The 27,810-nt window shown below is 41.3% G+C and overlaps 1 protein-coding gene across 11 annotated transcripts in view; it reads right to left on the reverse strand.

Moving 5' to 3' along the window:
• The window catches only part of ANKHD1 (ankyrin repeat and KH domain containing 1), a 100,333-nt gene that overhangs the window by 34,593 nt on the left and 37,930 nt on the right, over positions 1-27,810 (reverse strand). For 10 of the 11 annotated variants that reach the window (XM_063413817.1, XM_063413816.1, XM_063413815.1 and 7 more), the window contains exons 6-15: positions 26,546-26,779; positions 24,927-25,021; positions 22,294-22,531; positions 21,902-22,093; positions 20,357-20,466; positions 11,936-12,023; positions 11,207-11,334; positions 10,902-11,045; positions 10,142-10,244; positions 931-1,674 (exon numbers count right to left, since the gene is read on the reverse strand). In XM_063413817.1, the coding sequence (XP_063269887.1) occupies positions 931-1,674; positions 10,142-10,244; positions 10,902-11,045; positions 11,207-11,334; positions 11,936-12,023; positions 20,357-20,466; positions 21,902-22,093; positions 22,294-22,531; positions 24,927-25,021; positions 26,546-26,779 (2,076 nt within the window). The remainder of the gene's footprint in view (positions 1-930; positions 1,675-10,141; positions 10,245-10,901; positions 11,046-11,206; positions 11,335-11,935; positions 12,024-20,356; positions 20,467-21,901; positions 22,094-22,293; positions 22,532-24,926; positions 25,022-26,545; positions 26,780-27,810) is intronic. The other variant, XM_063413818.1, reaches the window with a different exon arrangement.

Consider the following 27,810-nt stretch of genomic DNA (forward strand, 5'->3'; position numbering starts at 1 on the left):
TGCACATTTCTACAGCCTTGACATCAGAGGACACGGCAGTGACTACGAAACGGGAGGGGCAGGGGGAGACAGACAGAAAAGAATAGGCAGGGGTACAGGCACAAGGTACAAAGAAAGTTGAAAAACACCGAATAAAAAAAACTACAGACCAAACGACACTGGCTATATCCTACATACCTCCAGCAGCAAACCTCAATCCTAGTCAAGTCCACGAAATGAAGTCACCCAAAGTGATCCCTGTTTCTGCACAAGGGGACTCACACAACCCGATGTGGGGCATTCCCATTCCTCTTCACACCGTACCAACACGTGCAAGGATGTTGGGGATTTTGCTTTTCATCCAGCTAACAGGACACGTTTTTGCCATGTGGAACATCTAACCAGCAGATATTCCTGTACAACACCCAGGGTTTAGCAGGGATTCTGCAAACACAAGCCATCACAGAACGGAGCGTTGTGCGCGGATTCCAGGCTGTGCTTAAGCTCCAGCAGCAAGGAGAGAGACGTGTTTGTCCAAAAAAGTGACAACAATTTGGCTCTTTCTAAAGATGGCTAACACGTTGAAGAAAGTCAGTGATAAGCCTGCACAGAAAATTCTACAGAAGATATAAATCATGCTTTTGGGTTTCCTAATGGGCACTACTAATTATTCATGATGAGGCTTTTTTAAAGAAGCACAGAAAAAGATGAGGCCAAAGGGGCTAAAACAGGTGTCCAGTACAGGAAGTTTTGCACTTTGGAAAAAAAGATATTTAAAAGTGTCATGTTAGAATTGGAAGTCACTGTTAGGATTAATAGCACTAATCAGGAACTTTATTCTTAAGCAAGTATTCCCAAACTGGAAAACCCCAAGACGTATTTGGAGGGAAGGAGAGAGAGGGAAACTGAGCACACAAATTAATGCAAAAATAGGTATATTTCTTAACCCACCTGCTATTAGGTCATCAAGAGTGTCGGTAAGCGTCTGTGCTGGAGTGGCAACCATTAATCCGTCTGGTTCTTGAACTAAGAGCCCCTGCCCAGCAATTTGCTGCTGCTGTCCTACATTCTGCTGATTCCCTAATGCTTTCTGAAGTTCAAGAGACTCTGTCCCATTATAACCTAAGTTACCAGAAAAATTACATTGCGGTGCTGGCAAAGGCTGGATAGGGACAAACTCTATTTGTTCAGCAGGTGGTGGAGACCGGTGTTGCTCATCATCTTTAGACAAGATTGTGTCAACCTGAGGTAACCCTGCAAAGTTATCCTCTGGCAGACCCTTATCGGCTTCCACTTCTGGGAAGACCCCTGTAAGTGAGCACTGCTGCTGCAGGGCAGGTGGTGTGTCTGTCTGACCTTTAGTCTCCAAATATTCTTTGGTAAACTGCTGTTGGGTTTTCATCTGCAACTGCCTTTCCACCTTCTGCAGCTCCTTCAATATTTTCTTCTTCTTCTGTACTTGTTCTTCTCTGTTCTTTTTAAGTTCTTCAATCTTATCTTTATTTAAAGGTTCACCTTGAATTAATTCCAATGATTTAAGTTGTGCTTTTTCAATAGCACTAATTCTCTGTCCAAGTTCATTCAGCTTGCCTTCAGTCTCTTCTACTATGCATTCCAAAGGCTGGTATGGGTGAAAAGGTGGCAGTAGGTCCTTATCTGCTACCTGCAGGGAACTTGACTTCTGCTTGGATGCACCTAAGCACATGAAAAATGTTTGAAAAAATGCCATGCTGAAGATACCCCAAACCTCCCCTCTCACCCACCAAAAATAATAATAATAAAAAAAATAAAAGAATTCTTTACAACTAACACTGCACATCTGTCAAAGCACAGAAAGGTAAACCCTATGCTCCATGTTAAGACAAGAAAGGACAAAGCAGATAGATGGGATTTTCAATATTGATCCTCGCATCCCTTTGAGCACAGCTATTGTAATCTCACAAGGAACCACGACAATTTCTGACATATGTGACAATGCACTTGGGAACGGGAATCAGCATGAACAGCAAGGCAATTTACATGATTTACTGAGTTCCCAAAGTTCTTCTGTGTGTGCAGAGCCTAAAGTAAGAGTATTTTCCAGAGGCTGCCTTCCAACAGCAAGGCTAGGAGCAGAAAGAGTCTATAGTTGAGAGCAGACTAACCAGACAGTAAGATGATACTTTGAATTAGGATTTCTCCAAACATTGTAGCATTCACCTTCACATTACAAGCAGAATCCTGCCACTGCAAATTTAGTGCTTTCAAATGGAGTGTGAAGTTTTAGCACCTTTTTAAAAATGCTGGGACCGAACTAACAACTTGCTCACTTTCCCTTCCAGTAACAAATGAACAACTCTGTTCATTATAAATACTTTAAAAATAACCTTCACCAAGGCCCACCAAACCTGGGCAGGCCTTCCCAGTTGCTGACTGCCCTCAAACAACCCATGGCTGCTTTCCTAAAAGCCACATCTGGGAAATTCTAGTCACATCTTACTGAAAGGAATCTATTAAGTGCTGAAATTTTAATTATTACTTCAGTGTCAGAACTTTAATTAAAAATGTGAAAGGTTTTAGCCTGATTAAATAATTTTCTGTGCTAATACTCATGTGCTTTACCCAAACACTGATAAATGGAGCCTTAAAAAAAAAAAAAGAAAGAAAACTTGAGGTTTTACAAAGCAGACTTGCCTAATTAATCATTAAAAGGGGAACTACAATGATGTACAGTTTGAGCCATGGTTTAATAAAGTCACCTAAACATTACACAGTTAAGTCATGGATCAGTCACTAGCCCTGGAAGGATTAAGTTTCCTGAAACACAGATTTAGTTCTCTCTGGGCCATCCTTCACCAATACACAAATTCACAAACAACTTCACTCTCCACTGCTGTTGAAACAAGAGTCACATACACCTCCCTTTGAAATTAATCCTTTTTGGAGGAACTAATTGTAAACCAAACAAACATGACATTTTTCTCTTATAAGGAGAAAGAACAAATATGAAAATAGAATTGGACCAACTCTGTACTGCATACCTTCAGCAGCCTCCTGGGAAAGCAAACTATATCTAATTATATGACAAACAACAAGAATCTTACTAATCCCAGGAAACAGCCCAGAATCCCACAGTCACCCTTCAACAACCCCAGGAAACAGCCCAGCATCCCACAGCCCCTGGATGCTCCTTCTGCAGCTCCACACTCTGTGAGGGTCAGCAGGTCCAGCTGAGCACCTCTCCCCACCACTGCTGTTACTTTGCCTCCAAACCATGAGTCCCCAGCCAATTTCTCAGCAGACAATCTGGAATCTGGGGAAAGTTCAGCAATCCCTGGCTCTGTGCTGGCTGTGGCTCTTTAGCTCAAACTCACTCAAACCCCGTGGCCTCTTTGGGGTTACCCACTCAGGGGTTATCCTCTAATCTTAACAAGTGTAATTTACAGGTTTTTGAGACCACTCTTGAGAAATACATTTGTACTCCACAAAAATCTCTGAGAGGCTTGTCCATATCGTTTTGAAACTAAGCTGTGCTCCACTGCTACAGTAACCAAACTGCAATGAACCCTGCCCTCAGCTGAGATGGGAACCCGCTCTGCTTAATGTCACCCCTAAGGTTGCTGTGTCCATCATTCCCACCTCACACAAGGCATTCCCACAACCCAGCAGCTCTGGACACCTTCTATCACCCTAGGAAAGAAAAGCTGCAGCTGGAAGGGCCTCCCAAGTAATAAAGTATCAGTGTTATCCCTCTCAATTACAGCTGAGCTGGGAGAAAAGCCTGCCATGGGAAAGCTTTTCTAGGAGCACAAGAGGAAGGAAGGAGCAGAAGCTCAGCCCCACCCCGAGAGCTGGGCTGGGCTGAGGAGCCAGGGCTGGGCTGAGACAGCAGCTCCAACCAGGAATCACCGGGGAAAGCTGGGACACTTTCTGAGGACAGGTGTTAGGAGACCAGGTGGGCTCTCAAGTTCCAGAAAAGTTACAGAAATTCACATTAATCAGCTGCTAATTAGATAGCAGAGCCACTTTTCAGGTTCCAGATCACCCTTTCTATGCCAGAAAACAGTTTCAACCTGTAAGTGGAGATATTGGAAGAGGACGAGGGGTAGGAAGAAAGATCTGCTAAACCTGACACGTTCACCAGCACAGTCAGGTCAAACCAGAGGTGGAGAAGCTACACTATTGGCAGCTTTGAATATGCAAATATTGGATGTACTAAAAAATAGCATTTCCTGGTTTATCCAAATCTCTGTATTACAATATCCTGAAAAATACTGTGCCCATTTTAGTACATAATTATGAACACACACTTTATGCTTTCACTTTTGAAATACATAAATACAGTAAGACTTAAGAATCCAGTCACAGGCCAGATCATAATAATTTCAACCGTTTTTTAAAAAAAATTATTTTATACATTTAGCTTTTGAGGGCAGTATCAGTCATCTAAACAATCAACTACCAAATTACACCTAGCAACATTAAGCTGTCAATCTGGCCTCTAAAGGCCAACTATTTTCATCACTTTTAGAAGATTTGTTTAATATGAAGCTAAGTTATTTACACTGAAGATGACTGAAATCCAGATGCTGCTACACAGATACCACCTGCCATCCAGTACCATGATTACAGGGAAAATACTGATCAGCAAACCCAGAGTAATTCTGGGCATGCCAGGAAAGCCACAGCGTGAAGGAGGAACTGATTCCCCAATTATTTTGTGAACAGTATCACCAATTGCTCTTTCATTTGCATTTCCACATTCCCACAAGTTCTGGTCCCTACTCTGTCCAATTCAGCCTTCACCACAATTCCTGCGGAGCATGCACAGATCTTCAGCCAGGTTTGTGACCAACATTTATGACTCAGGGTAAGACACAGCTTCCCATCCACCTCTCTGATCTCCCTTCTCTCCAGGAGGTGATAGGTGTTCCCTGTGGCAATTTCCTGTACTCCTCCCATACATTTAAGATCATCTCCCACAGACCTGAGTTGCCAACACCCCCCTCACCCCAATGAACCTCTCCCAGGCATCATTCCTGTTTCTTAAGCAGCCTGTAGCACACAGAGAGGAAACCATGACCAGGTTTTAATGCTTCTGGCTGCAAATAACATTTAAAGTCCCTAAACACTGTGAGCAAGGACCAGGAAAAATACCCTTCAGTTCTGTAGTCCTCAGGTGGCTTTCTCAAGCAATTGAACTCTTCTAATTTAAATTTGCTTAGAACACATTCAGTATTTATTCAATTGCTGCCAACAAACAAATCTGATACCATATTTCCTGATGAGTGGTTATGATCTCAAGGAAGTTGCTCTTCTAGGTCTGACTTATAATCCATAGGATGTCACTTCTCCCAGGAAAGAATTAATTTATGTGGCTGCCAGTTGTATTATACTTTACATTTTATTTGACAAAATTCTGAGATTTGTTAGCAGCTCCTTAATTTTGGTTGTCATTGTCAAATGAAAAAAGAAGTGGATCAAAATCCAAACAGTAACATCCAAAAGGGTTTTTTTTCCAGCATAAAAAATGACAGTAAGAAAAAAGTCAGCTGTGTGATACACATTTATACATTCAAATACATCTTTTCTGTTGGAGACCCTGTTATATAAATCTGTATGAATCACCATGTCATTTGTGTGCTCTGTAACAGAATTGCTTGTCCATTGTTCTTGCACTTGAGATTTCTTTTTGTAAATATGATTTCACTCAGAAGTTGAGAGTTCAATTTGCAGCTTGCAATTAAAACTCACCAGCCTCATCAACATGAATAAAATGAACTCAATACTGAATTTTCATGAAAATTCTGTGCTTAACTATTATTTGTATCAGTAAGAAACTCATCTCTAAGGACCTGGAGAAACAATCAGTTGCTCCATACACACACAAATGCAAAGTACAGTATTACATAATCTTGCTAATTTGGAAAAAAAATAAGCCTACACTTCCCAAGCAAATTCATCTGCTACATGGTTTTTCATACATGCTGAATTCTTCTTTATAAAGAAGAGGTTAATTGGTGGAAGGCTGAATGATGACTTTGAGTATGGTCACAGTATCCCTCCTGGAACCATGGAGTAATTCTGCCAGTCTTTATCACTCCTGCAGCTGTTTCTATGGCAAATTGCAGGGAATACGTGCAATGCTGTCCAACAGGCAATGGTTACACAGCTGCAAACAAGCCAAGCTCAATTCCATTTTCAGCCACTCCAAAATTTCAGTTACTTTCCAATCTTAGGTCTTCTTCCCAAGTCTCCTCTGGTGGATTCACAGTATATAACTGGAAAATTGCTAAGATGTAATTGAATTAGTTGGTGGCAAGCAGGTGACTGAAGCTTCAAAGGAGCAGAATTTCATAAACCACTGTGAAAAGGTTGTTACACATTTATGCTCCTGGGGACATACACATGTCTGGGTGTCAAATCACCTGCCTGCACGGCTGAGGATTTGCGGAAAAAAGTCTTTAAGTCTACAAAGGAAGTATTAGTAAAGTTCAGAAGTCAGGAGGCATGGATGGTGAAATCTCCCTTGGAAACTCATCCCAGATACCTGGGCTAGTTGCTGACCCAGGCAGGAAGTTTCCAGGAGGAAATGGCAAGGGTTAATCAGAAGATGTTGAAGCACATTAATGAACAGACAGCTGGGACTGTGCAGTAGAAAACTCTGGTAAAAATCAAAATGCAAAAGCTGGAAAAGCAGGAATATCAATTTGCCTTACTAATGTTTTTACCTCTATGAAAGTCATGTAACTTCCTAGTTTTACTGTTAACCTGGCCCCTATTTTTATTAAATCACACAATGCATGAAGTCTCTGCTGGGATATATAACTCAGTATTAGGCATAGAAGTCAGATATCAGAGTAGAAATATTTTGTGAATTTGTATCTATTGAAGTTACATAGAGTTTGTTTTTCTTCCCCTTCTCCACACCATCAGATTGTTGGATTTAGCATGGAGATCCTGGAAATACCATATACTGAATATCTAGCTTAGAGATTCCAGTAGAGAAAGCTTAGAGATTCCAGAAATACCACTCAACTTTAAGGGAACTCTGGTCTCCCTCACAGGGATCAAAGGCAGGCAGCTTTCACCTGAATAAGTCTATTTGGTCTTGTGTAATTCTAAAAAAACCCTGCACCCCAAATGAGAACTGCTGCAAGTTACTGCCCACTTAAAAATGACACTAGAAAAGTCTGAAGACAGCATGTTGACAGGTTTAAGTACTCACTTTAGGCTAATTAGTTAAGTTGTAGCACAATTTCAGAGTAAGTATGAAGTAAAACAAATCTGGAGAAAAAATTACTGAAAACCTGATACCTCATTCTCCAAAACCAGACTACCTTGAACTTTGACACATTTAAAAACAGCTGATGTAAGTAAAAATCTTTTGACTAAGAAAACAACCCTGCTGCTTTCCACAGGCTCCCTGAGCATCCCTTTGTCCCAGCATGTTTGATGAGGATCCGGAGTGTGCTCTGTGCTCCAGCCCTGCACATGGCACAAGGCTCTGCAGGAACCAGTCTCTTGCATTTACAAAACAGAGGGGATTCTCAGCAGCTGCTTTCCTGCAGAAATCCAGCAGCACTCCTTTGGACTGTGCCCTGGGCTGGGCTGGGCTGCAGGCCCCTCTCCCAGGGACGTGGAGCAGGGCCACGAGGAGCTGCAGCACAGCCCTGCACTGGACAGGCCTGTGGAAGCAGCACACTTGGGTTTTGTACCCAAAAAGCTCCTTGTGCTGAGCTGCTGCACCACAGCTGCTGCTGAGCAATCCTGCCCCTGTTCAGCAAGGGCAGAATCCACCAGGGAAGGGATCTCCTGCCTCTTCCCATGGAAGCAAAAAGAGCTGAACTGGGATTTCTTTTACATGGACACAAACAGACGTGCTAAATGTAGTGCACTGAGAATTCTTTCTAAGCAAGTAGGAGCTGAGGTCTGGTCAGTCCCATAACTAATTCTGCTCCTTTTTTCACCTTATCTTTCTTCAGTTCTTTCCAAGTTACTATCTTGGTATGACACCTTTATCTAAGCCTCTAGATCCACTGTTGCCTCTGAAGTGTTTCTCTTTTCAGTTGCTAAAAACCAATATTAAATCCTTTGCCAAAGTAATTATCCAAATGTTAATGATTCCGTGTGCCTCCATGCTTTACTGAAGAATAATAATAAAATTCCAAATTAGACCATAAATTCCTCTTGAAAAACCTCATATCATATCTGAATTGTAATAGGAACACTTAAATGTGTTCACGTTTTACATTTGACTTGCCAAGAACTCTTCATAAAACCAAGTGTCACTATTGTAATTCTTGCAAAACTCACACAGGTCCATCAAGAAATCTTACTGTGCTAAGGTTAAGGAGGCATGGTACTGCTCTCCAGCCTCCCAGCAGTTCACAGTTTATACAACAACTCAGGGGCTACTTTAATTGAAGGCAAGTAATTGTTTTGGCCCAGATAAACAATTTTGTTATGCAAGAACTTGACTGCTCTCCTGCCTCAGAAATAACACACACCTCAACTCACCCCCTCTTTTGCCCCTCCTCTCCCAAGTTTAGTGATGGAAGCCTGGTGAATTAAAGCCATGTTAACATGTCACAAAAGGCAGTTCAGCACAGCACACCAACTCTGCACTGCAATGAGCACAGTGTTTAGCACAAAAACACCATTTTCCCCCTAAAGATCTGACAGACACAAAGAGCTTTGCACAGAGCTTTTGGGAATGCTTCATCAGCCCAATGACACATTTGGGACTGCTGCATCTCCTGCAACGCAGCACAGATGAATTTTGCTGACACGCATGAAGCATGTCCTGAACCCCTGCGAACAATGGGATCTCCCTGTACCAGTCCCAACATCACAGTACTGCAAAAAACACACCTCAGGATGTGCTGACACTGGCAGTAAGGTGTTTGTAATGAGAGCTGCTTCCTAAACTACAGTCAACTATTTGCTTTTCATAATTGGATTAAACAAAATGAAACTTTTAGCTTTTAACTTCAGTCTTCTGACTCAGCATCAACTAATCCCTTGCTGATTGCCATGCATCACAAAATGTGCTCCCAGAACACTCCCACTCCGCAGTGCTAACAGGCATTGAACTGAAGGGTACACAGGCTGGTATATATATTTTATATATGGTATATATATATTTTTGGTGGGTGATTTGAACCAGAAGTTGTATATTGTTTTCATTTGTTTGGTATTCATTTTTCTGAAATCCAAAACATCAAGTGTTGCACATCCTAGGAAATGAGACAGCAAGTGCATCTGAGAGGTCACACACATGGGATATGCATGGAGGGGGCACAGCTGCACATTCAGACACCAGCAGGTACATTATGTTTTCCTCTCTTTATCTGTGCCCCTAAGGGGTTTAGGTTTGATTGTTTGCTCTGGAAATGCTTGGTGCTTCCTCAAACAAAGGGTTTAAGCAGATCTAGTTACCAGAGCTTTGGATACTGTAATGCTTATGCTCCCCATCCAAAACTGTAGATCACTAGGAGCTGCAGTTTGTAACTTTGCACTTGAGAATCTGCTTCTCTTTCTGAGCTGACTTAGCAGATACAAAGAATTTGTTATAAAATCCACAGCTGGAAACAAACTCCCTAATTGCAATTTAATAACTGCAAAGATTTTTAACCAATCAGTTTGACCACATTCAATGCAAAAACTCTGATGTTGCAATTACTCACAAGTGAACTATTACTAATGCAGCAAAAACTCTCCTGTAAGTAGATCTGCACTGATATTTTATAATGATGTTTGCTTTGCTACTGATGGAACAGAAAAAAGTTGGTGCATCAGGTTCATGGACAACAGCTGCAACTATTCTAGAAGTCCAATGTACAATATTCAAAAGTGAACACCACACCTAGAGTACATTAACTTTTTATCTGTCTGCACTAGGGCAGTTACCACAAGCATTTTCTTCCACAAAAAACTGAATAAGCATAATTCTAATAAATTAGAACAGGCACAATAAAGGTTAGAACCAGTGTTGCTCTACTGTAGAATGCAAGAAAATAAGGAAAAAACTATGAATTACATAAAATAATTTTAAGTCATATTTCATTAGAAGTGTTCAAGAACTGATGGAATGGACTACGCTATGCATAAGCTCCAATAAATGGTCCCTGGTCTATCCATTTCCAAACCACATATACTCTCTGCGTGGCTACATACTGACCTTTCACCACTCCCAAGAGAGGTGGGGAGTTCTCTTGAGGGGTCCTGTCAGGCTCCTGGGGAGGTACAACCATGGCGAGCGTGTGCACCGGGACACGGGGAACCTTGAAACAGAGGCACAGACACACGCTCAGGTAAAGACCCCCTCTGGCAGACCACATCTTCCAGTGTTAATACACAGCTACACAACTGCAGTGTACTCCTGGTCACTCTTCTCAAACTGTATATTCTACCTCTTGGTATGACCTGACCCTTGCTTTTTTACAGGGGACAACATGTCAAAGTTAACTGTGCTACTCTGTGCAAGATCCCAGGCTGTGCTGGCTGGAAAACTGTTAATTCCTTTAGGGTTTTAATCAGCTAACTCCTCTGCAGCTGCCTCTTCAGACTGCAGAATTCTGAATTTACACAACATATTTTCTTTTATATAACAAACAGAATCACTAACACCATGTGAGGGGTACTACCACAAGGCTTTAGAACTGTTGAACCAAAATATCAAACAAATGCAGGAAAGAACACAACATCCTTTTGAAATCCTAGGTTTGGGACTGTCCAGAGAGCAGAAAAGGGAAATGAAAACGTATTCTTCAGGTCTCTGCAGGTAGCACCAACTAATTCTCTCACTCTCTATCATTCTCATGTGTGCAGGGTTTTTAAGATTTCTTCCACTGTCTACGTTCATTTTGAAATTAATGACTATGCAAGAGTTTCTTCCCAACACTGATGGTGCTATTTAAAAAAAACTCCTCATGCCTTACCTGAGACTGATCCTGAGATGGAGGTGTGAGCTGGGACAAGTCTGCTGCAGGAACCGACAGAACATTGTTTGGGTAATCCAGCAAGTAAGAAACAACATTTGTGTGTCCTCCCTTGGCAGCTTCAATGAGCATTGTTGAACCATCCTGAAGTGAGATTTTAGAAACAAAAAGCCAGAAGATGAGTTTTGCTCTCCAGCATAGCATCCCCACATAAGATACAATTCTATGACTTAAATTTACTATTTCCTAAATCAGCCAGGTGGTTCTTTCAGAACCTATAAAACATGAGAGCTGCAAGTGAATACCTTGAGCCGATGAGTAGGATCTGCCCCGTGAGCCAGGAGAAGCTCAACCACAGCCAGGTGACCTCCAGCACAGGCCAGGGACACCACTGTGTGATCATTGTTGGCTGTAGCTCTGTTCACATTGGCACCTGGAAAGAGATGAGCATAGAATTAACACAGAGAAATTTCTTATGAAAAGGTATCAATAAGTACAGTATTTTGTGGAACAGAGACAAACTTTACTCCTGTAATCCAATTACTTCCTACACACTCCTAGCGAAAGAGCAAAAGGGATTTTGACTGATTGGCTTCTACACATCCTCCTCCTCACCTTGTAAAGACAAGGAAGTTGCAGCAGCAACAGTGGGCTTGTAAGTGTTAAGTGAGGGAACACATGGTGTAAGAGGCACAATTCCAAATGTTCCCTCTGAGCAGCATCACTGTGTGGTGCAGTTGCTACTGTTTCAGACAGTACTTGATGTGCTTTTCTGAAGGAGGAAGTGCTTTTTTTAAGAAACTGAAAATATCTGCTCTACTTCAAATCTAATCTATACAACAGAGTAGGAAGAGTAACTAGCAAAATATTTTGTAATTAATTCTATCCTAAACAACATGAAATTCAAAAATCTTTGGAGTTTGACACATGCTCATATACATATAACCAGAATAATTTTGAATATGGATCACAAACATGTGGCATTGTAAAGTGGCATTTTAAGTTTTTTAATTAGTTATGCAACTAGCATTTACCTTTGCTAATAAGGAATTGCACGGTGCATAAGTGACCAGCTCGTGCAGCCTTCATTAGTGGGGTTCTCCCACCTTCAGATTCATGCTCCTGCAGAAGAAATAACAGATTTATCAACGGGCAAAAATTGTACCATTGTTTCAGCTTCTGGAGTATCTTGTGATGGGAGCAGAACTACCCATCTGAGCAGAAGATCTATCTCACAAGCAGCCTGTAATAAACTAATTGATGTCAATTTTCATGTTACCTGAAATACTAAATCACACTGTCAAAAAGGATTAGGACTGCATCCACACTGGTATCACACTAAGAAGCTTCCATACTCACAACCCTCTTTTTATTGTAGTGTTCAAATGCATAACATACATGAGAAAAGTAAAGCCTCGCTTCCTCCTCAGAAAGGGTGAAAGATTTAACACAAATGTCACCCAGTACCAGGAAGTTCACAATAACCACAAACTGTGGTGCCACAGTTCAGAGAGCTGCCATGTGCTGCCAGACCTCAAAACTGCAATAATGCCTTGAGTGCACACAATGTTTATAAAACATAATGAGGAGGAGCAGAAATAAAAATGAGACAAATCACTGCAGGTCACAGAAGTCTCTAAGAGGACTGGAGAATAAAGCAAAGAAAAGGATGATACCAACCAACAAAAAGGGAATGAGTGTCAAGAACCATTTTCTAATTTAAAAAGTTTCTGAATACTGTGTGGTTGAATACAACTGTATTAGAGCAGTTACAGAACTAGACAATGTGCCTGCTATGTAGACATGATCAATACCACAAAGAATGCTGAGCAATGATATCAACCCTCCCACAGAACAAGAGGAAACAACATCATCTTCCTGGGAGTGTTTGTATGTGCACTCTACATTCAGTATTATCCTATTTAAATAACGTTCAGTCTGATCAATAATATACTAGGGATGCGTGGTTTTTAATCAAATATCTGAGAAGCCAAACTCTTTACTTTGCAATTGCATGTATACCTGATAGTGAAAATTAACATTTAGTACTGCCGGTGGATGAGACGGCTACTCACAAATGCAATCAGACAAGAAGAGATTCAACAGAATAACTCAACTTCCTTCATAGTTTCTGTATTCCTGAAAACTCTGTATATGTCCTTTGACATATGGCTTGTTTCGGTTGCAAGCTGCATGTTAAGTCAGTTTTCTGTTCACACACTTGAAGAAGAAACCTCTTGACTGGATCTTCTGTTGGAGACTGGAGCCCAATCCAAGCCCATCCTTCTCTGTAGGAGGTTACATTGCCTGTCTCCTGCTCTGCTCCTCAGCCTGCACCAGAGCTCTGTGTTCCTGTCCACCACTGCTTTAACACACAGCTAAATCACACATTAGACCTCTGATTTCTTTGCTTACTCAGTAACACAAGCACACACAGGCAGACAGCAAATCTTACAGACTGACTACTGAAGTCACTTTTTTTTTTTTTTTTTTTTTTTCTTAATTAAATAGGTTCTCCTTCCAGGGCAATGGCTGCTTAGATGTCAATAAATACCTGCTTCTGGACTGTCTGCATGGCAGAAACATTTGCAGGACATGTAAAGCTAATTATGTTAACATGAAGCTCTATGATTGCAAGAATCAGTAGTGTGCCCTTGAGTCCTGCTGCTTACTCTGATATTTGGTACATTTTTTCCTTCCTCAGCCACTGCCAAGACATCCTAAAAAGCCAGAAGCTGCTGTGTGCCTGAAGCAGTGCAAACCCCTGGTTCCACCAGCGCATCACTCCCAAAGCAGCTGTGGATGCAAAGAACTCCTGACCACCACTCTGCTCTGAGCAGGACCTGGACACCCTGCCTGAACTATTTCACCCCCAGTTCTAAATCCTCACTGATGCAAAGACGCCAAGATGCAAAATTTATTTAAAGTCACCTTAGCTATATTCAAGGCAGTGAAAAGCATCCTATACTGCACTGAGATGTAGCAGATAAGTGGCAGTAAGGTACAATTATTTGCAACATTCAGCCTTTCTAACAGACTTCACTGTTGGAAGTCTCAACCACGGACGCCAGGAGCTTCCTCATTTAAATGCAATGCAGTGATTCTGCCCAGTTTAACCAACTGTCACTTCCTCAGGCAGGCAGAGCTTGATCCTCAGCTCCTGCACACTTCCAACCCTTGCAGCACCATGCACACCATCAGTCCAGCCAAACCAAACCATTTGGGTGCCCACCTGCTGTAGAGCTTCAAAACTTATGGCATTTTGATGGTATTTTTCACATTAGAAGATAGAAACACATGTTTTATTTTAAAATGGATTTAATTCTGACTTCAGCACTCTACAGCCCTAATAATGGCTACCAAACAGCATCAACTCAAGCTTTAAGGGAAGGCATCTAGGACAAGCCAAAATAAGAAGCTGAGACAGTGCAGTGCCTTTCTCTCCTCACATCCTGTCTTTTTACCTAGAATAATCACAAATTTCAAAGATTATATATATCTATATATAGCTATATCTCTCTCTTTTTCAGCTGCATTAGATAATCAAAATCAGGACAGAGAAAATGAAAGTTGTCCAAAAGCATCCCCATTACCTTTCCAATGTGTTTTTCCCTTCTATTTATATGACCTGCACACCAATGTTTATTTTGTGATACCTAAACCCAGTAAATTGTCTCCAAACACAATCCCCTTGCCTGTCTGCACTGTAGGGCTCACCACAGCATCCTGTCTCCTGTCACTGCTCCAGCTCTGAGGAATGTGTAATTAGTACAATCAGAAGGAGGAAGAAAGGAGAACACCTCTGCCACATCTGCAAAGCCATTCTCTAAACTCCTGGGTGATGTGCTCTCCTAATTCTGCTGGGATACAAAGAACACCTGAGAACGATTTTCTGTGGGTTTGGGTAACAGATAGGAAGGGAGGGGAAAGTGAGAGTGTTACCCAAATGAGACACTGTCTGCACCTTTTCCACTGGAATTCAAGAAGGAAATGAGATTCCAGTCAGCAAAAATTATTTCCTTTCTACATAAATCAGTGCTTCCAAGAGCAGAGCAGAAGCAGAGTCATCAGGAGCATCTTACAACAATCTTTGGTATTTTTTAATTCTTCCTTTTGAGTTCTTTCATTTAGACAATTCCATGATCAGCTACATAAAGGCTTTCACCACACACAGTTCTTGGTTCACAAATATTCATGGTTATACTAATCACTAGGATAGGGTTTTTATTTTTCCCAATATCACATGTTATTTCAATGTTCAGGAAGAAAAATCTGTATTTTCAAAGTAAAGCTCCAACTCTTCAGTTCTTTAACAAGCCTCTCTCATCCATGACAACAGTGAAGATTTAACAGAAATCTAAATATTATTCTGAACAAAATGATCGAGAGAAAGCTTTTGATGCAAAAGAATACAGTCCCTAACGTTTTGTTGATTTTCAAGACTGAACTTCCAGCAGTCACCAACCTACCTGCCCCAAATAACCTCCCCAAAAACTCAGCTAGGCCTCTAGTTTAAAGTGAACATCTAAAAATGGCAGACCTTAGAGGAAACATTGAAGAGGGCTGCTATCAATGAGATAACCTGCTGCATTCGGGGAGGTTGGGATATTATTTTTTTAAAACCAGTTTTAGAAAACCCAACAGAAGGGAAAATCCAGAACAGGAATCCCCCATCTAGTCTGCACAGTGAGTCTCTAGATCTTTGAAGAGACTGATGCCTTGACTGATGCCTGTTCTTAGCATGGATCCTGAGGCTGCAGCCTACAGGCATCAAAGGCCAGCCTCACCTGATGCCTGCCTGGCTCTATGCCCTCCAAAATTGTCTTCTTCAAGTCCTCCTGCTTGTCCCACAGAAGGAAAAATAAAAACTCACAGCTCTTGCTCTACAAACAAACACTCCTGGTCATGAAGACCTGGAACGTGAACTTAAATTGGATGAGATCCACCAGGTGAAAACTGGTTTCTGGCATGAGGCAAGAACAATGGTAAGACCAAGCAATGAAGCTCCCATGAGCTCAGTCCTACCATGAGCCATTCAGATGAACAAAGGTCAGACACAGCATCTTGTTACAGACAAGATGGACTTTTGTTCACTACTGGCAAAACAAAGGATTTCATTGTACTTTGCACCATCCAGAGAGTGCAATAGACAAAAAATGTTGATTATAAAAAGAGCTTCACTTGTCCTACCATCTTTCATCTACATAAGACTAAGGGCCAAGTCTAAAAAAGCCAGAAATCCCTGACCCTCCTGGTGGTTCAAAAACCAGTAAAGAACGTAACAGCACCTCGGATTCCTCGCTGTAGCAGCAACTCAGAAACCTCCAGAACTGCTGAATTCAAATCCAAGAAGACTGGTTGCTTTTGTAGATGTTTAAATGGTGCCTCATACACAATGCATAAACCCACAGTCTGTCACACTCATCAAGGAAAGTGAGTTTTAATTTAGAAGCCACGTTAGTGTGAGGGATGCTATCACCTGGAGGCAAAACAATGATTCCCTGCCATGACAGAAACATGTCTGTGAAAGCATTGTGTCATAGGAGAAGATTAAGAGGTAGTCTAGCATGTGTGTTTGGGGTTTTTTTGCAATTAGAAATATGTGGATACCAGGTAGCCAGTATTAGTCTTCTAAGCAAAGCAAGATGTGGAATCTGAATAAGTATTGAAGAGTTTTGGGGAGATGCTGACAGTGTAAAATGACAACAAAGCCATCCTCATGAGTTCTCTTGTGTCTCTCAATTTCTGCATAAAAGGTCTCATGTATCTTGTAGGAGAAAAGTAAATTCCATCACCAGATCAACTTCTATCTAGCACAGCCTCATGTACAGCTGCAAGAAGGTCCAGGTTAAAATTCCCAATTTAAAACTCTTTTCTGTATTTCTCAGCTGAGAAAAACTGAGATGATCTCACCAAAAAAAAGTGAGATCTTTTCTGAGCACTTGAAAAAATGTTCTTTTCTGTCCAAAAAAGAACATCTCTCTTTTGTCTGCAGCTACTTTGAAACAGACAAAGATGCAACCACCTTGTCAAGAGCAGTGCTGCCTTCAAAAGGGATACCAGAATCACCTTCAATCCAGGTGTGATTCTACATCAAGAGGGAACAGTAATCCAAAAAGGTCCTTTTAGTTTATTGAAAGGCGAGCAGCTTAAAAGCTGGGTATCACCTCTCATTAAATACCACCAATACTCATGGTGAGATTTACAGTCCTTAACCTGGTTCCTGTGGGAACATTTATGTACCTCCCACGTCTTACCTTACACAACCCTTGAGATGAAGGTAACTGCTGGGACAGACACAAAGAAGCAGGAGGAAAGAAAAAAGAAAAAAAGAAATCTTATAGGAAAAATTATCCTCTCACCTTTGAAATTAGACAATCCTTGTCACACTGGTAAATAGATGTATTACTGAACTGCTGGATATATTTTTCCTGAAGTTTCTAAACCCTATTTCTGCTCTCTAAAATGCTTTTATAAATTCGTATTTCAGAGTTCCAATCTCCAAACTTTTACTCACACAGATCACAAAATCTAAACTAGCTGTTCTGTCCCCATAAAGGTTGCAAACAAGTAAAATTTACATTTGATCCAGTGGTAGGAGCTCAGGCTGAGAGCCTGGAAGTCCCTACTTCTGAAGGGGATGGGAGAAGTAGAATATAACTATGGCACAGATGGGATCACAGGCTGAAGGCTTCAGATGTGCCTCAGATTCAGTCATTCATACACTTGGCAAAAGCGAGCTGATTTCAAAATGCATACATTAACAAGAAAAGGTGCAGGCCTGCCAGCTAGTTTTGCTACAGATTTTGACAGGCTAACTTTGTAAGGACATGGAAAAGATCCCTTAAAGAAGGGCATCAGAAAAGCACAGAAGAATTGTTCACATGCCAGACTTCATGAACAATTAGTCACAAGGAGACAAATCCATCAAAGCACCATGGAGGACTGAGCAGTTCTCCAGCAGACAGATGAGCACTCTGACACTGCTCATTTCTGGTACTACTTACCACTGCAGAGCTTTAAGGAAACATTAACCACAGACTGAAGAAAGTTCATCCCAGCCATCATTTTTTTAATTCTTCTGGTGCTTACAAAGCCACATTGTTTAATGAATGTAACAGAGCTCTCAAGATCTTCACTGGTTCCTGAACTGAATGACAGATTTGCTATCTAGGCCAGAGGATCAGGCCCTGAGAAGCATCAGTTCTGTTTTCACCCGCCAGAACCTGTTTGTGCTGAGATGTGGTGGCAAATGGTCACTCCCAGTTCACACAAAACTCTATGGGGGCTAGAGTTCATAAAACAATCACAGAATGATTTGGGTTGAACAGAACTTTCCAAGACCATCCCTGGACCAGGGACACCTTCCTGGCTGCTCCTGCTTTATTTTACTGTTTAGGACATAACCAGTATCTTCCTCAGAAAGAACTGCTTTCCAACAGGAAAAGTTGTTGCATGTCCAGCTCCTCAGTGACTCTGAATTAAACCTCAGGGATAATGAAAGCTTCTGGAAAAGAATGAAGCGTCAGTGCAAGCAATCCCAGGAAGGAGGGAAGCTGCAGGATGAAAAGGGAAGGAAAGAAAAGCAACAGGAGATGTGTTTTTGCTGTGTCTGAACACCAGCAGTAAAGCAAAATTACCTGGACAAATACAGACAGACCAGCTAAATGTCTAAGTCCAGATCTTCATTCAATTCCTGACTTCCTGGGACAACTTAAAGGAATCATCTAAACTCATTTGAATGAAAATTGAAATCTAGAAGAAGAGTCTCCCACAGTACTGCCAAAGAAGCTTTTCATACCCAGCAGTAAGGTAACAGCCCTCAGAGCCCTTCCTCAGCCCATGACAAACACAACAAACCTATTTGAAATACCTCCAACTCTGAATAAAGCAAAGCAACACAAGAGTTTGAACAGAAGCTGCATCAAACCAGAGGCACCTGCTATCAGCATCACTACCATTCTGCAAGCATTTCCCAATTAACTTAGAATTACACTGCAGGTCTTCCCTTCAAAGCAGTTTTTCTTACCTTCCTTACTCTGTTTTCCTCGCCTGTTCCACATTTTCATTGGCAGTACAAGAAAATGCAGTGAAATAGAACCTTAGAAAGGACCCAGATTGTCCTCTGTAATACTGAGAAGTTGATGCCACAAGCACTGCTCACCTCAACAATAGGTGGGGGAAAACAACAACTCCAAAAATTTGAAATGTCATTTAAGCAGCAACTCTTGCATGTTTTAAAGTTTATGCACAGCAATTATTTTCTTAATTTTTTTTTCATTTCAGGCTTTGCTCCCCACAATGAGATATTCCATGGGTTTTACCTTTATATAACCAAGTACTTCAATATATTTTTAAAAATATCCAATAAACCCCCCCAAACCCATCCTGCCTCTACTAGTGTGGCTCATGTTCAGTACCCAACACTGAATTCAGCTAAGTGTACCAGGCATGCCAAAAATCCCACAACCTCCCCCATTAATATGACTTTTTTCCCTGGTAAGAACAAATAAGGCAGAACATTACTGACATTATTGCACAAGAATTAATAAGCCTTTAAAAGAGTATAGTCTCAAAGAAGAGTAGAAATATTATTCCAAATTACAGTATTAGCTTATTTTTATTTCTATATAAAAACAAAAAAACCTTCATCAATGACTGAAATTTAAGTAACTTCATTACTATGCTGATTTATCAGGTTTAATGATAAACATTTCTGGCATACTTGGTTTTTTAAACGGGACAAAAATTCCAGAATAACAGAACCCCCAACCCAACCCCCAAGCAAATGTAACACAGAGGCAGTGAGTACATATGGGGAAAAAAAAGAGGAGACTATTCCCTCTAGGCAACCAAAAGAACAATCTTTACTGCTTGAGCCTTGTTTGACATAAGGCTCCTAAACACCTTTGGAAGTCTAAAGTATCAATTGTTTTTACTAATTAAAAGTCAAATTTTATATCCCTGTAGCTGGTGAAAAGGCAGTTTTGTGTCTCCCGCTAGGTAATATGAAAATGACAATTATGTAAACAATTTAGTTTACATTACAGAAAATAACCATGGGGAAAGCAATGTGCTAAAGTCAAGAGTTAGAAGAAATAAAAGAGATCAGATTATGCTGATCAATTAAAAGACATTGCTTTGTTTGGAGGTTTGTGTAGTAGTTTGTACTACTACAAAGTTAAGAGACTAAGACTGTTCAGAGAACAACACTGACATAGAGAAGCAGGAGTTCCTCATATTAAAACATTTTAAATTCAGAGCAGATCAGCCATAAGAACTTTTATTTTGTAGACCAAACAGAATATGCAGGCTTCAATGAAAGCTTCTTTCATGCCTCTTTTCAGAGCCAATCTCTATTCCTAAGCTCATCACTGTGTTCTCCAAGCACACAGGCTTTGCCTTACAGTTTGAAACCAAAGCATTTTGCCCACAGGATGCAGCAGAAGCCTTACCAGATCAGCACCAGCCTGAAGCAACACATCTGCCACATCTGTGTGTCCATTCTCACAGGCGTAGGTCAAAGCTGTATCTCCCGTTGCTGTAGTGGCATGAACATTAGCTCCTACAAACACAACATGGTTTTTATATTGGACATGTCCTTATCAAGTCTTTCACATCAGATAAACATAAAGGCTCTGATAACAGCTATATCCTGCTGACCAACAGCCTCCACAGGCCAAGAGCATTGCTCTCATGGCAAAAATTGCTCTCATAGTGAAAGTACTTCAAGAGGAGGGGGCAAGCCAAGGCTTGGGAAAAAAGCATGACTGACAATCCAAGCAGTTCAACCTGTATGTTCACTTATTCCTACAAAACCTCGACAGCAAGAAGGATTTCAGCTGTTATACCAAGTGAAAGGGAATCCTGACAGTTTTGCAGACTGCCCATTTGACTGAGAGCTGTATGGCAGGGGAAACCAGACAAAATGCACATCACTGAATTAGAGCTAATACAACAGACCCATACACTTCCACAAATTTCCCTTCTTTCCTGCTCTTTAAAATCATTTGCTTTAAAATCATTTTGTTGAAATAATTTGTCCAGCTTCATATACACCAGCTCTGTAAAAACTACACGTGACTCTTCATACATAACACATTATTCTTAAAAAAAGAAATGCCAATGTGATTAGCCATTTTCTTATTTTTAAGGTGTGAGGTATAATTAGAGACTCCCTGATGCCAAAACAAGGCTCCTTAATCAACTTTCTACACTATCAGCAGTGAAGTCCAGGCAGTGGGCATGCCAAGGGAGCTGGTGACAGGTGTCACATGCTGGTGTCACTGCACCATGTGGCACAGTTGTTACTGTCCCTCGATGAGCAGGGAGCTTTACTTTCTAAAATTACAAATCCAGCCAATTTTATGCTTATTCTTAGAAAAGAGCATACAAATAAATCACTTTCCACAATAAGGAACATATCCCAAATACAGCTCCTTTTACTTTATTATTTCAAACAGAACACTTTGGCGTCTACGAACTTTATAAACTGCAAGATGAACATTGAAACATAATTTTACCCCAAACTCCAGCAAGATTTCATTTCTACTACTGTATAATGTACCAGTAAAGCTCATTTATCACAGAAATACAGCACATTCCAGAATCTGTCTTGCATACTACTTCCCAGCACACCATTCCTAAAGAACTGGTTATTCAGGGAGACTGAATGCAGATAACCAGGCTTAGTCAAAGCTTGAGTAGCAAGCAAAACCAAGTATTATCTGTATTGAAATTTTGTCCTAGATGCAGATAGCTGGAAACAATGTTTCTAATGAATGTAGATGCTTTCTAGATATGGAACAGGATCACCTGCTCCAGGAGGCACTTTCATCTGTTAAGTGTATCAAACAATACAGAGGTGCAACATATGCTTTTTCCTTCTTGCTAAGCTATCTGAGGATATTGTTTCTTGTTACCCAGGCATCTTCCAAATCATACAAAACACACCAAGTCCATGGTATCTGTGGGCTTAATCACTTGCTCTGAACACATACCTGCTGCCAGCAAGTATTTCACCAGTTCAAGATGACCCTCTTGAGCAGCTTCCATCAAAGGTGTTGAGCAACCAAGCTCTATGTCAGCTCCTGCCTTAATAAGGAAGTCAGCGACTTCAGAGAAGCCTCCACAGCAGGCCAGGGTCAGGGCTGTTTCCTGTGTCTCTTCTGTCTGTGCGTTAATATTTGCCCCTGGGAAACAGAACAGCCATTACTGACCTGGCCTCACACTGCCTGGGGGTGAATGCTCATCACCCCCAGAGCAGTTTGGGTGTCTGAGCTCTGCTCTGTGGGCACAGCAGTGAGCAGTGCCAGCCCCACGCTACAGCAGAGCAATCTGGCCATGGATCACACCGTGTCCTTCTGAGCGCTCCACCGCCACGGGATCTCACCTTGTGCCAGCAGCAAGGCCACCATCTCCTCGTGGCCCTCCCGGGCAGCCTCCATCAGAGGTGTGTAACCCTCATCATTAACCTCCTCCAGGTTGGCTCCTCGCTCGATCAGAAGCGCTGCCAGCTCCACGTGCCCGCCACACGCGGCCAGCGTGAGCGGGGACTCGAAGGAATCCGCGGGCATGTTCACCTGGGCGCCGCTGTCCAACAGCAGCCGAGCCACCTCCACGTGCCCGTCCTGCAAGCAAAGGCAGCCCACGGGTCAGACAGAACTGAAGACACTTGGTGCTGTAGCTGCAACACTGTCACACCAGGCCTGACAATGATCCCACAAAGACAGGACCTTTTCACTTATCGTGGTGTAATTATGACAGTTATAGTAATACTTGGACCTAACCAACATTTAGGTTTCCACCTACATCTCAGTCAGGTTTAAATGCATGAGGAAAAAAGAGCTAGATATATCTTGGTGTTTCTACTTCTTGAGGGAAAAAGAATTATGGCACAAGACTTAATTATCCAGTACAATCTTTGAGACACAACAGCATTGGAGACAGCAAACAAGTGCCATAAATAATAAACACACTCCATCACTAAACCTCAAAACAAGTATCAGAAAAGAAGATTTTCTTATTCTTTGTAGTAGTAGTTGATTCATGACTTCTACAGACAAAAAACCAAAAAAGCCCCAATTGGCAACCGCTAGACCCTGAGAAAGATACCTGCAGAGAAACTGAAGTAGCTAACAATAAGGCAGGTAAACAGGAGGAGAGAAGACTTGGAAAAGCTCTTAAAGGTGACTGAAAAATGCCTTGGGTGAAGCCATAGAATAAGAGACTTAGAATTGCCCGAGCAGTCTGAGTCCTTACCAATCAAAGCATACATATATGTCAGCTTCTCAAGAAAGTATTGTTAAACTTCTTAGTTACTTGAAATACAAGTAAATAGCCTAAAATCCACATTTGACCAAAGGTGTGGTTGGTAGAGAGTCACAACACCAGCAAAAGGGGAAAGCTTAAGTTGACCACGAAGCAGGTCGTAGGTAACCTGAGATGGACAGCAGCCAGGGTGCACATTAAACACAGGCTGCTGTTCTCAGAGGGTTGGCTGAAAGCCAACAGCCACCTCATTAGAGGCATTACCCTAAGTGTGGCATTGTCCTGACCAAAGGGAACTCCAAGGCACTTATAAAAGAATTGGTGATCAGAAACCAGACATCCCAGCAACGTGTACCTGCTGCATTCCTTAGATGGAAAGAGATGGAGACTGGGAACAGTCACAACAATTTGGTGGAACAGCTCCTTGTGCAAGGATGCAGCCGAATGATAACAAGAAAAATTCCTTGTTATGGAGTTGGGACTTCAAAGGCTCACCTTCCTCTCTGCTGCTTTCAAATGTCAATACACACTCTCTAATGTCAGAACTCCTAGTCTGAAACACCAAAGAGCTGAAAACACACAGGCAAACCTCACAATTCTCTCCGCTAAGTGAGGTGCTTCACAGCCTCCAAATCAAGCCAGCTTTTGAATTGTTTCACCAGGAAACTAAGAAAAAGCAAACAACCCAACCTAAACAGAACAGTGGGGCTGATTAACCTTTAGCCTGCAGTCATGCTGCAATCTCCTTTAGGTGACAGCATGCACCCACTGTCCTTCTGAATTCCTGACTGGCACCAGGCTCTCTGCAGGGAGGGCTATTCAAGGGTACGATTACAGCTCCCTGTCAGAAGGCTTGGACACAGCTCCCCCCGTTACAACCTGACCTTGCGCACTTGCATCATCACCTCACAACTGCACTGAAAGAACACTTGATCCTCCAGCTCTCGGCACACTGGAGGGAAACTGCAGCCTATCTTCCAAACATTACATGCTACGGAGAGAAAATTCAGTTTCCCTCTTTTTACTCTGCTTTCTATGGAAACAAGGTCCCTGTTCTTTCTTCAAAGAAGTTCTCCAGCTTGAAGAAGAGAGAAATGTCACCCAAGGTCTGTACAGAAATGGTTGCAGATATGCTTTGACACAATAGCACATTCTTTATTAAGATGATGCTGTGGGATTTTTCCCCAATGGCTGCACTGAAATTATGTGGACAGTTGCTAGAGAACTAAGGACTACATTATTTATCAAAATGAAGTGGTAGGGCAAACAAAAAACCCTACAACCTCATTTACAGAAGCCTAGAAGAGAGCAAGTCATCTCTCCATGCAAAACACTTCCTGCAGTGATGAACAGACAATTGTAATGCATGAATCATCCAGCTCAGTGCACTTCTGGAAGGCTCATTCCACAACACACTGAGAGACCTTATTTGTAAAAACAAAGGTAGAAAACACACTACAAAAACCCCAAACTAGTGAATTTTACTATGTCTCTGCACTGCAGATTAGTCACCCCTAAACTTCACACAGGGAGCATTTAAAACAACACATCACCCCCCAAAAATTAGAGTATTTTTTCTTTGTGAGCAGTTAGTCTGAGAAGCTGCTGGGAGCTACAGCAAGCACTTTGTTACAATAACAACACACACATTCACTTGCAGCCCCCAACAGCTTGTTACCCAAGGCTCACTCTATTTTATCACCTCTTGCATTCCTCTCTCCCCGAGGAGGGAGCAGCACAAACAAAGGTATTTACCATGCAGGCCTCCATCAGCGCCGTGTGCATCTCATCTGTTTTGTGTTCTTGATCAGCTCCAGCTTCAAGCAAAAAACGAACCATATCTAAATGGCCTTCAAATGAAACAGATCAAAATAAATAAGCATTCCACATCATCAGCTTTTAGCAGTACAGACAATACACTCAACGAAATCACTCAGATTTTCACAGTTTGCTATTACAATCTTTACAAGTCATATTTGGCAAACCTGAGCTTTTAAAGTACTCTTTGAAAAAATACCAATGCAAATGAGTCAGCAGCCTCCTGAAAGCCTTCTCCAAAAATCCTGCTCAGCTGTGAGATGAACACAGACCTGTCTAATTCAAGTTCACACAAGAACCTTTCCTTGTGACTTCAAGTTACAAAACTGTGCTCGTTCTCTATTGAACTGAACAGTGATGGATCATTTAAGAGTTCAAAGGCAGCATACAGCTGAGGAAATTATCTTTTAGGGATGGGTTCATGTAGATCTGAACTTAACTTTAAGCTTCTTAATAATAAAGACAAATTTCTGAGAACTAAGATATGCACATGATATCATATTATCTGATATTATTTTTAAAAGCTTCCTCTGAGCTTTATCAAAACTTGATTTGAACTCTGTTACAGTTTCTGTCATTTTTGAAATTGCCCCTTCTAAGTTTTTAGCCTCTTGATGAGCATTCCTCTCCTAGGGAAGACTTAGTCTTACATAAACTGACAAGAAAACAATCAATCATCTTGTCCAAGATAATACAGCACATCTCTGTCATTCAAGGTTTTACATTCCATGACTCGATTAGGTTCTGGGCCAAAAGAAACAAGAATGACCCTCCAACACATTCAGGGGTACTATTACTGGCATTTCCCTGTAAGCAACTCCCATATGCTGTAGGAAATCCATGACAAATCCAGATGCAAGTCCTAGAGAGGTTATACATAGTATGTATCCTCAATCCTAACCACAGAGCCAAAGCCCAAAGTAACTATGACAATAATCCACATCCTTAGTTTCTATTTGTAGAAAAACAATGGTATGAAAGCAAACTGTAGAAGCACAGTGGATCACCACTGCACTGTTAATTTACATAGAAGCTTTACAGAGCAAAAGAAATTAAGTCAAAAGTCCATAAAAGTTCATCATACTTAAGAATTCATAGACAGTCTCACAAATTACACTGAAGGAAAAGAATCCAGTAATAATGGAGGCATTGTCCCCTATCAGATATTACAGAAACACACATTCCAACTTTGCATTTTCTAAAGAACCAACAGAGATGTTTTCAGAATTCAGACAGTTGGTGAGGGAACTGGGAATGAAATAGGGAATGTGGCAGTGGGTAGAAGGAGAGAATGGTGTTGTGTCAAAGCACAAGTTTGGACATAGCCAGTTACAAGTTTTCATCTGCAACACATCAAACACATCCACCACACATCTGGACACAAACACAGACTTAATACCACACCACAGAAGAGCATTTCATGATGCTGAGTTTAAAACCAAAATCCAGTTTTGTAAACTCTTAATAAGATATTCAAAGTATTTCTGAAAGTTTTAGTCAGATAAACCCTACCAATAAATTTCAACAAGAACACCAGACAAGGCAAGAGACAATACCTTTATAGCATGCGAGTGTAAGTGCACTTTCTTTGAACTCGTTGGAGTGAGTGTTGATTCCTGCACCATATTCCAGCAATACTCTTGCAACCTCGACATGCCCTGCACTGGCTGCCTCCATCAGGGGGGTGTGTCCATTCTCATTGTGGTCTTCTATGTTAGCACCAGCTTTCAGTAGCACCTTCACCACGTCCACAAAGCCCCCGGCACAGGCGTACGTGAGAGCCGTGTTCCCTGCAAGGAGAGGTTGCATGAGAGCCCTTTCCATCACCCACTCCTCACACGGGGCAGGAGATCAGTGGGAACAGCTCAGAACAAACCCAAGCACATCACCAGCAGCAGCCTTCCACCTCACAGCAATGTTACTCCAGCCCATCGTTCCAGGCTGGGTAAAAAATCCCAAATAACTGTAACAAAGTTTTAATGCCAAGCCAGTATTACAAATCAGGATTTTTTTGGTTTGAATGTTATACTTCCTACTTTAGCACACAAAATTAGATCAAATAAACACACACAAAAAGATCAATGAGTAATTTTTCCTGTAGAGCTGGGGGGGTGGATTTTTGTTTTCTCTTTCTTTTATTTTTGCCTAAGATTATATCTTGTAATTCCTTGAAAACCTTCTACTGGCTGGCTGAGAATAAATTTATAATTTAAAACTCTGGTACTGTAAGTGACAGACACTCACATATGGCTCATGTTTTAAATGCTGCAGTCAATTTTAAGGTAACTTTGCTTAACATGGCTAAACAGAAAGATAGAAGAATATCCCATAGTTCGGACACATGAGTTTGAAAACCTGAACAAAGTTTAAATTCTATCTTAATAAACAGAATCCAATTGCAGGTTAATGCCATCAGTGAGGTTAGTTATGCTGTAGTCAAGAACCAGCAATATAGAGAACATTCAATGCACTCAAAGAATTTTAACTCTCTTTGGTAAAAAGGAACAGACAGAAATAACTGGTGTTGATGGAATGTGTCCCATGGTCATCTTACTCAGTAATTCTGCATTATACCAATGAGAAAATATTAACTTCATGTATTTTTTTTGTTCTCTATCACCAGAGTGAGAAACAGGAACAGTGCTTTCCATTAGAATTTATATTAAAACCCATCCTTAATAATGGCCAGTTAAGACTCCAAACACATTTGCTACAGATCTGGTCTCTTCCTAACAGTTCCTGTCACGTTTTCTTGTGAATGAAAGTGTTAGACAAAAACACAGATGTTCAGAAGAGCTGTGTGCCTTCTGTGCCAGCCTCA

Source organism: Prinia subflava, chromosome 16 (assembly GCF_021018805.1).
Source record: "Prinia subflava isolate CZ2003 ecotype Zambia chromosome 16, Cam_Psub_1.2, whole genome shotgun sequence".
NCBI lineage: Eukaryota > Metazoa > Chordata > Aves > Passeriformes > Cisticolidae > Prinia > Prinia subflava.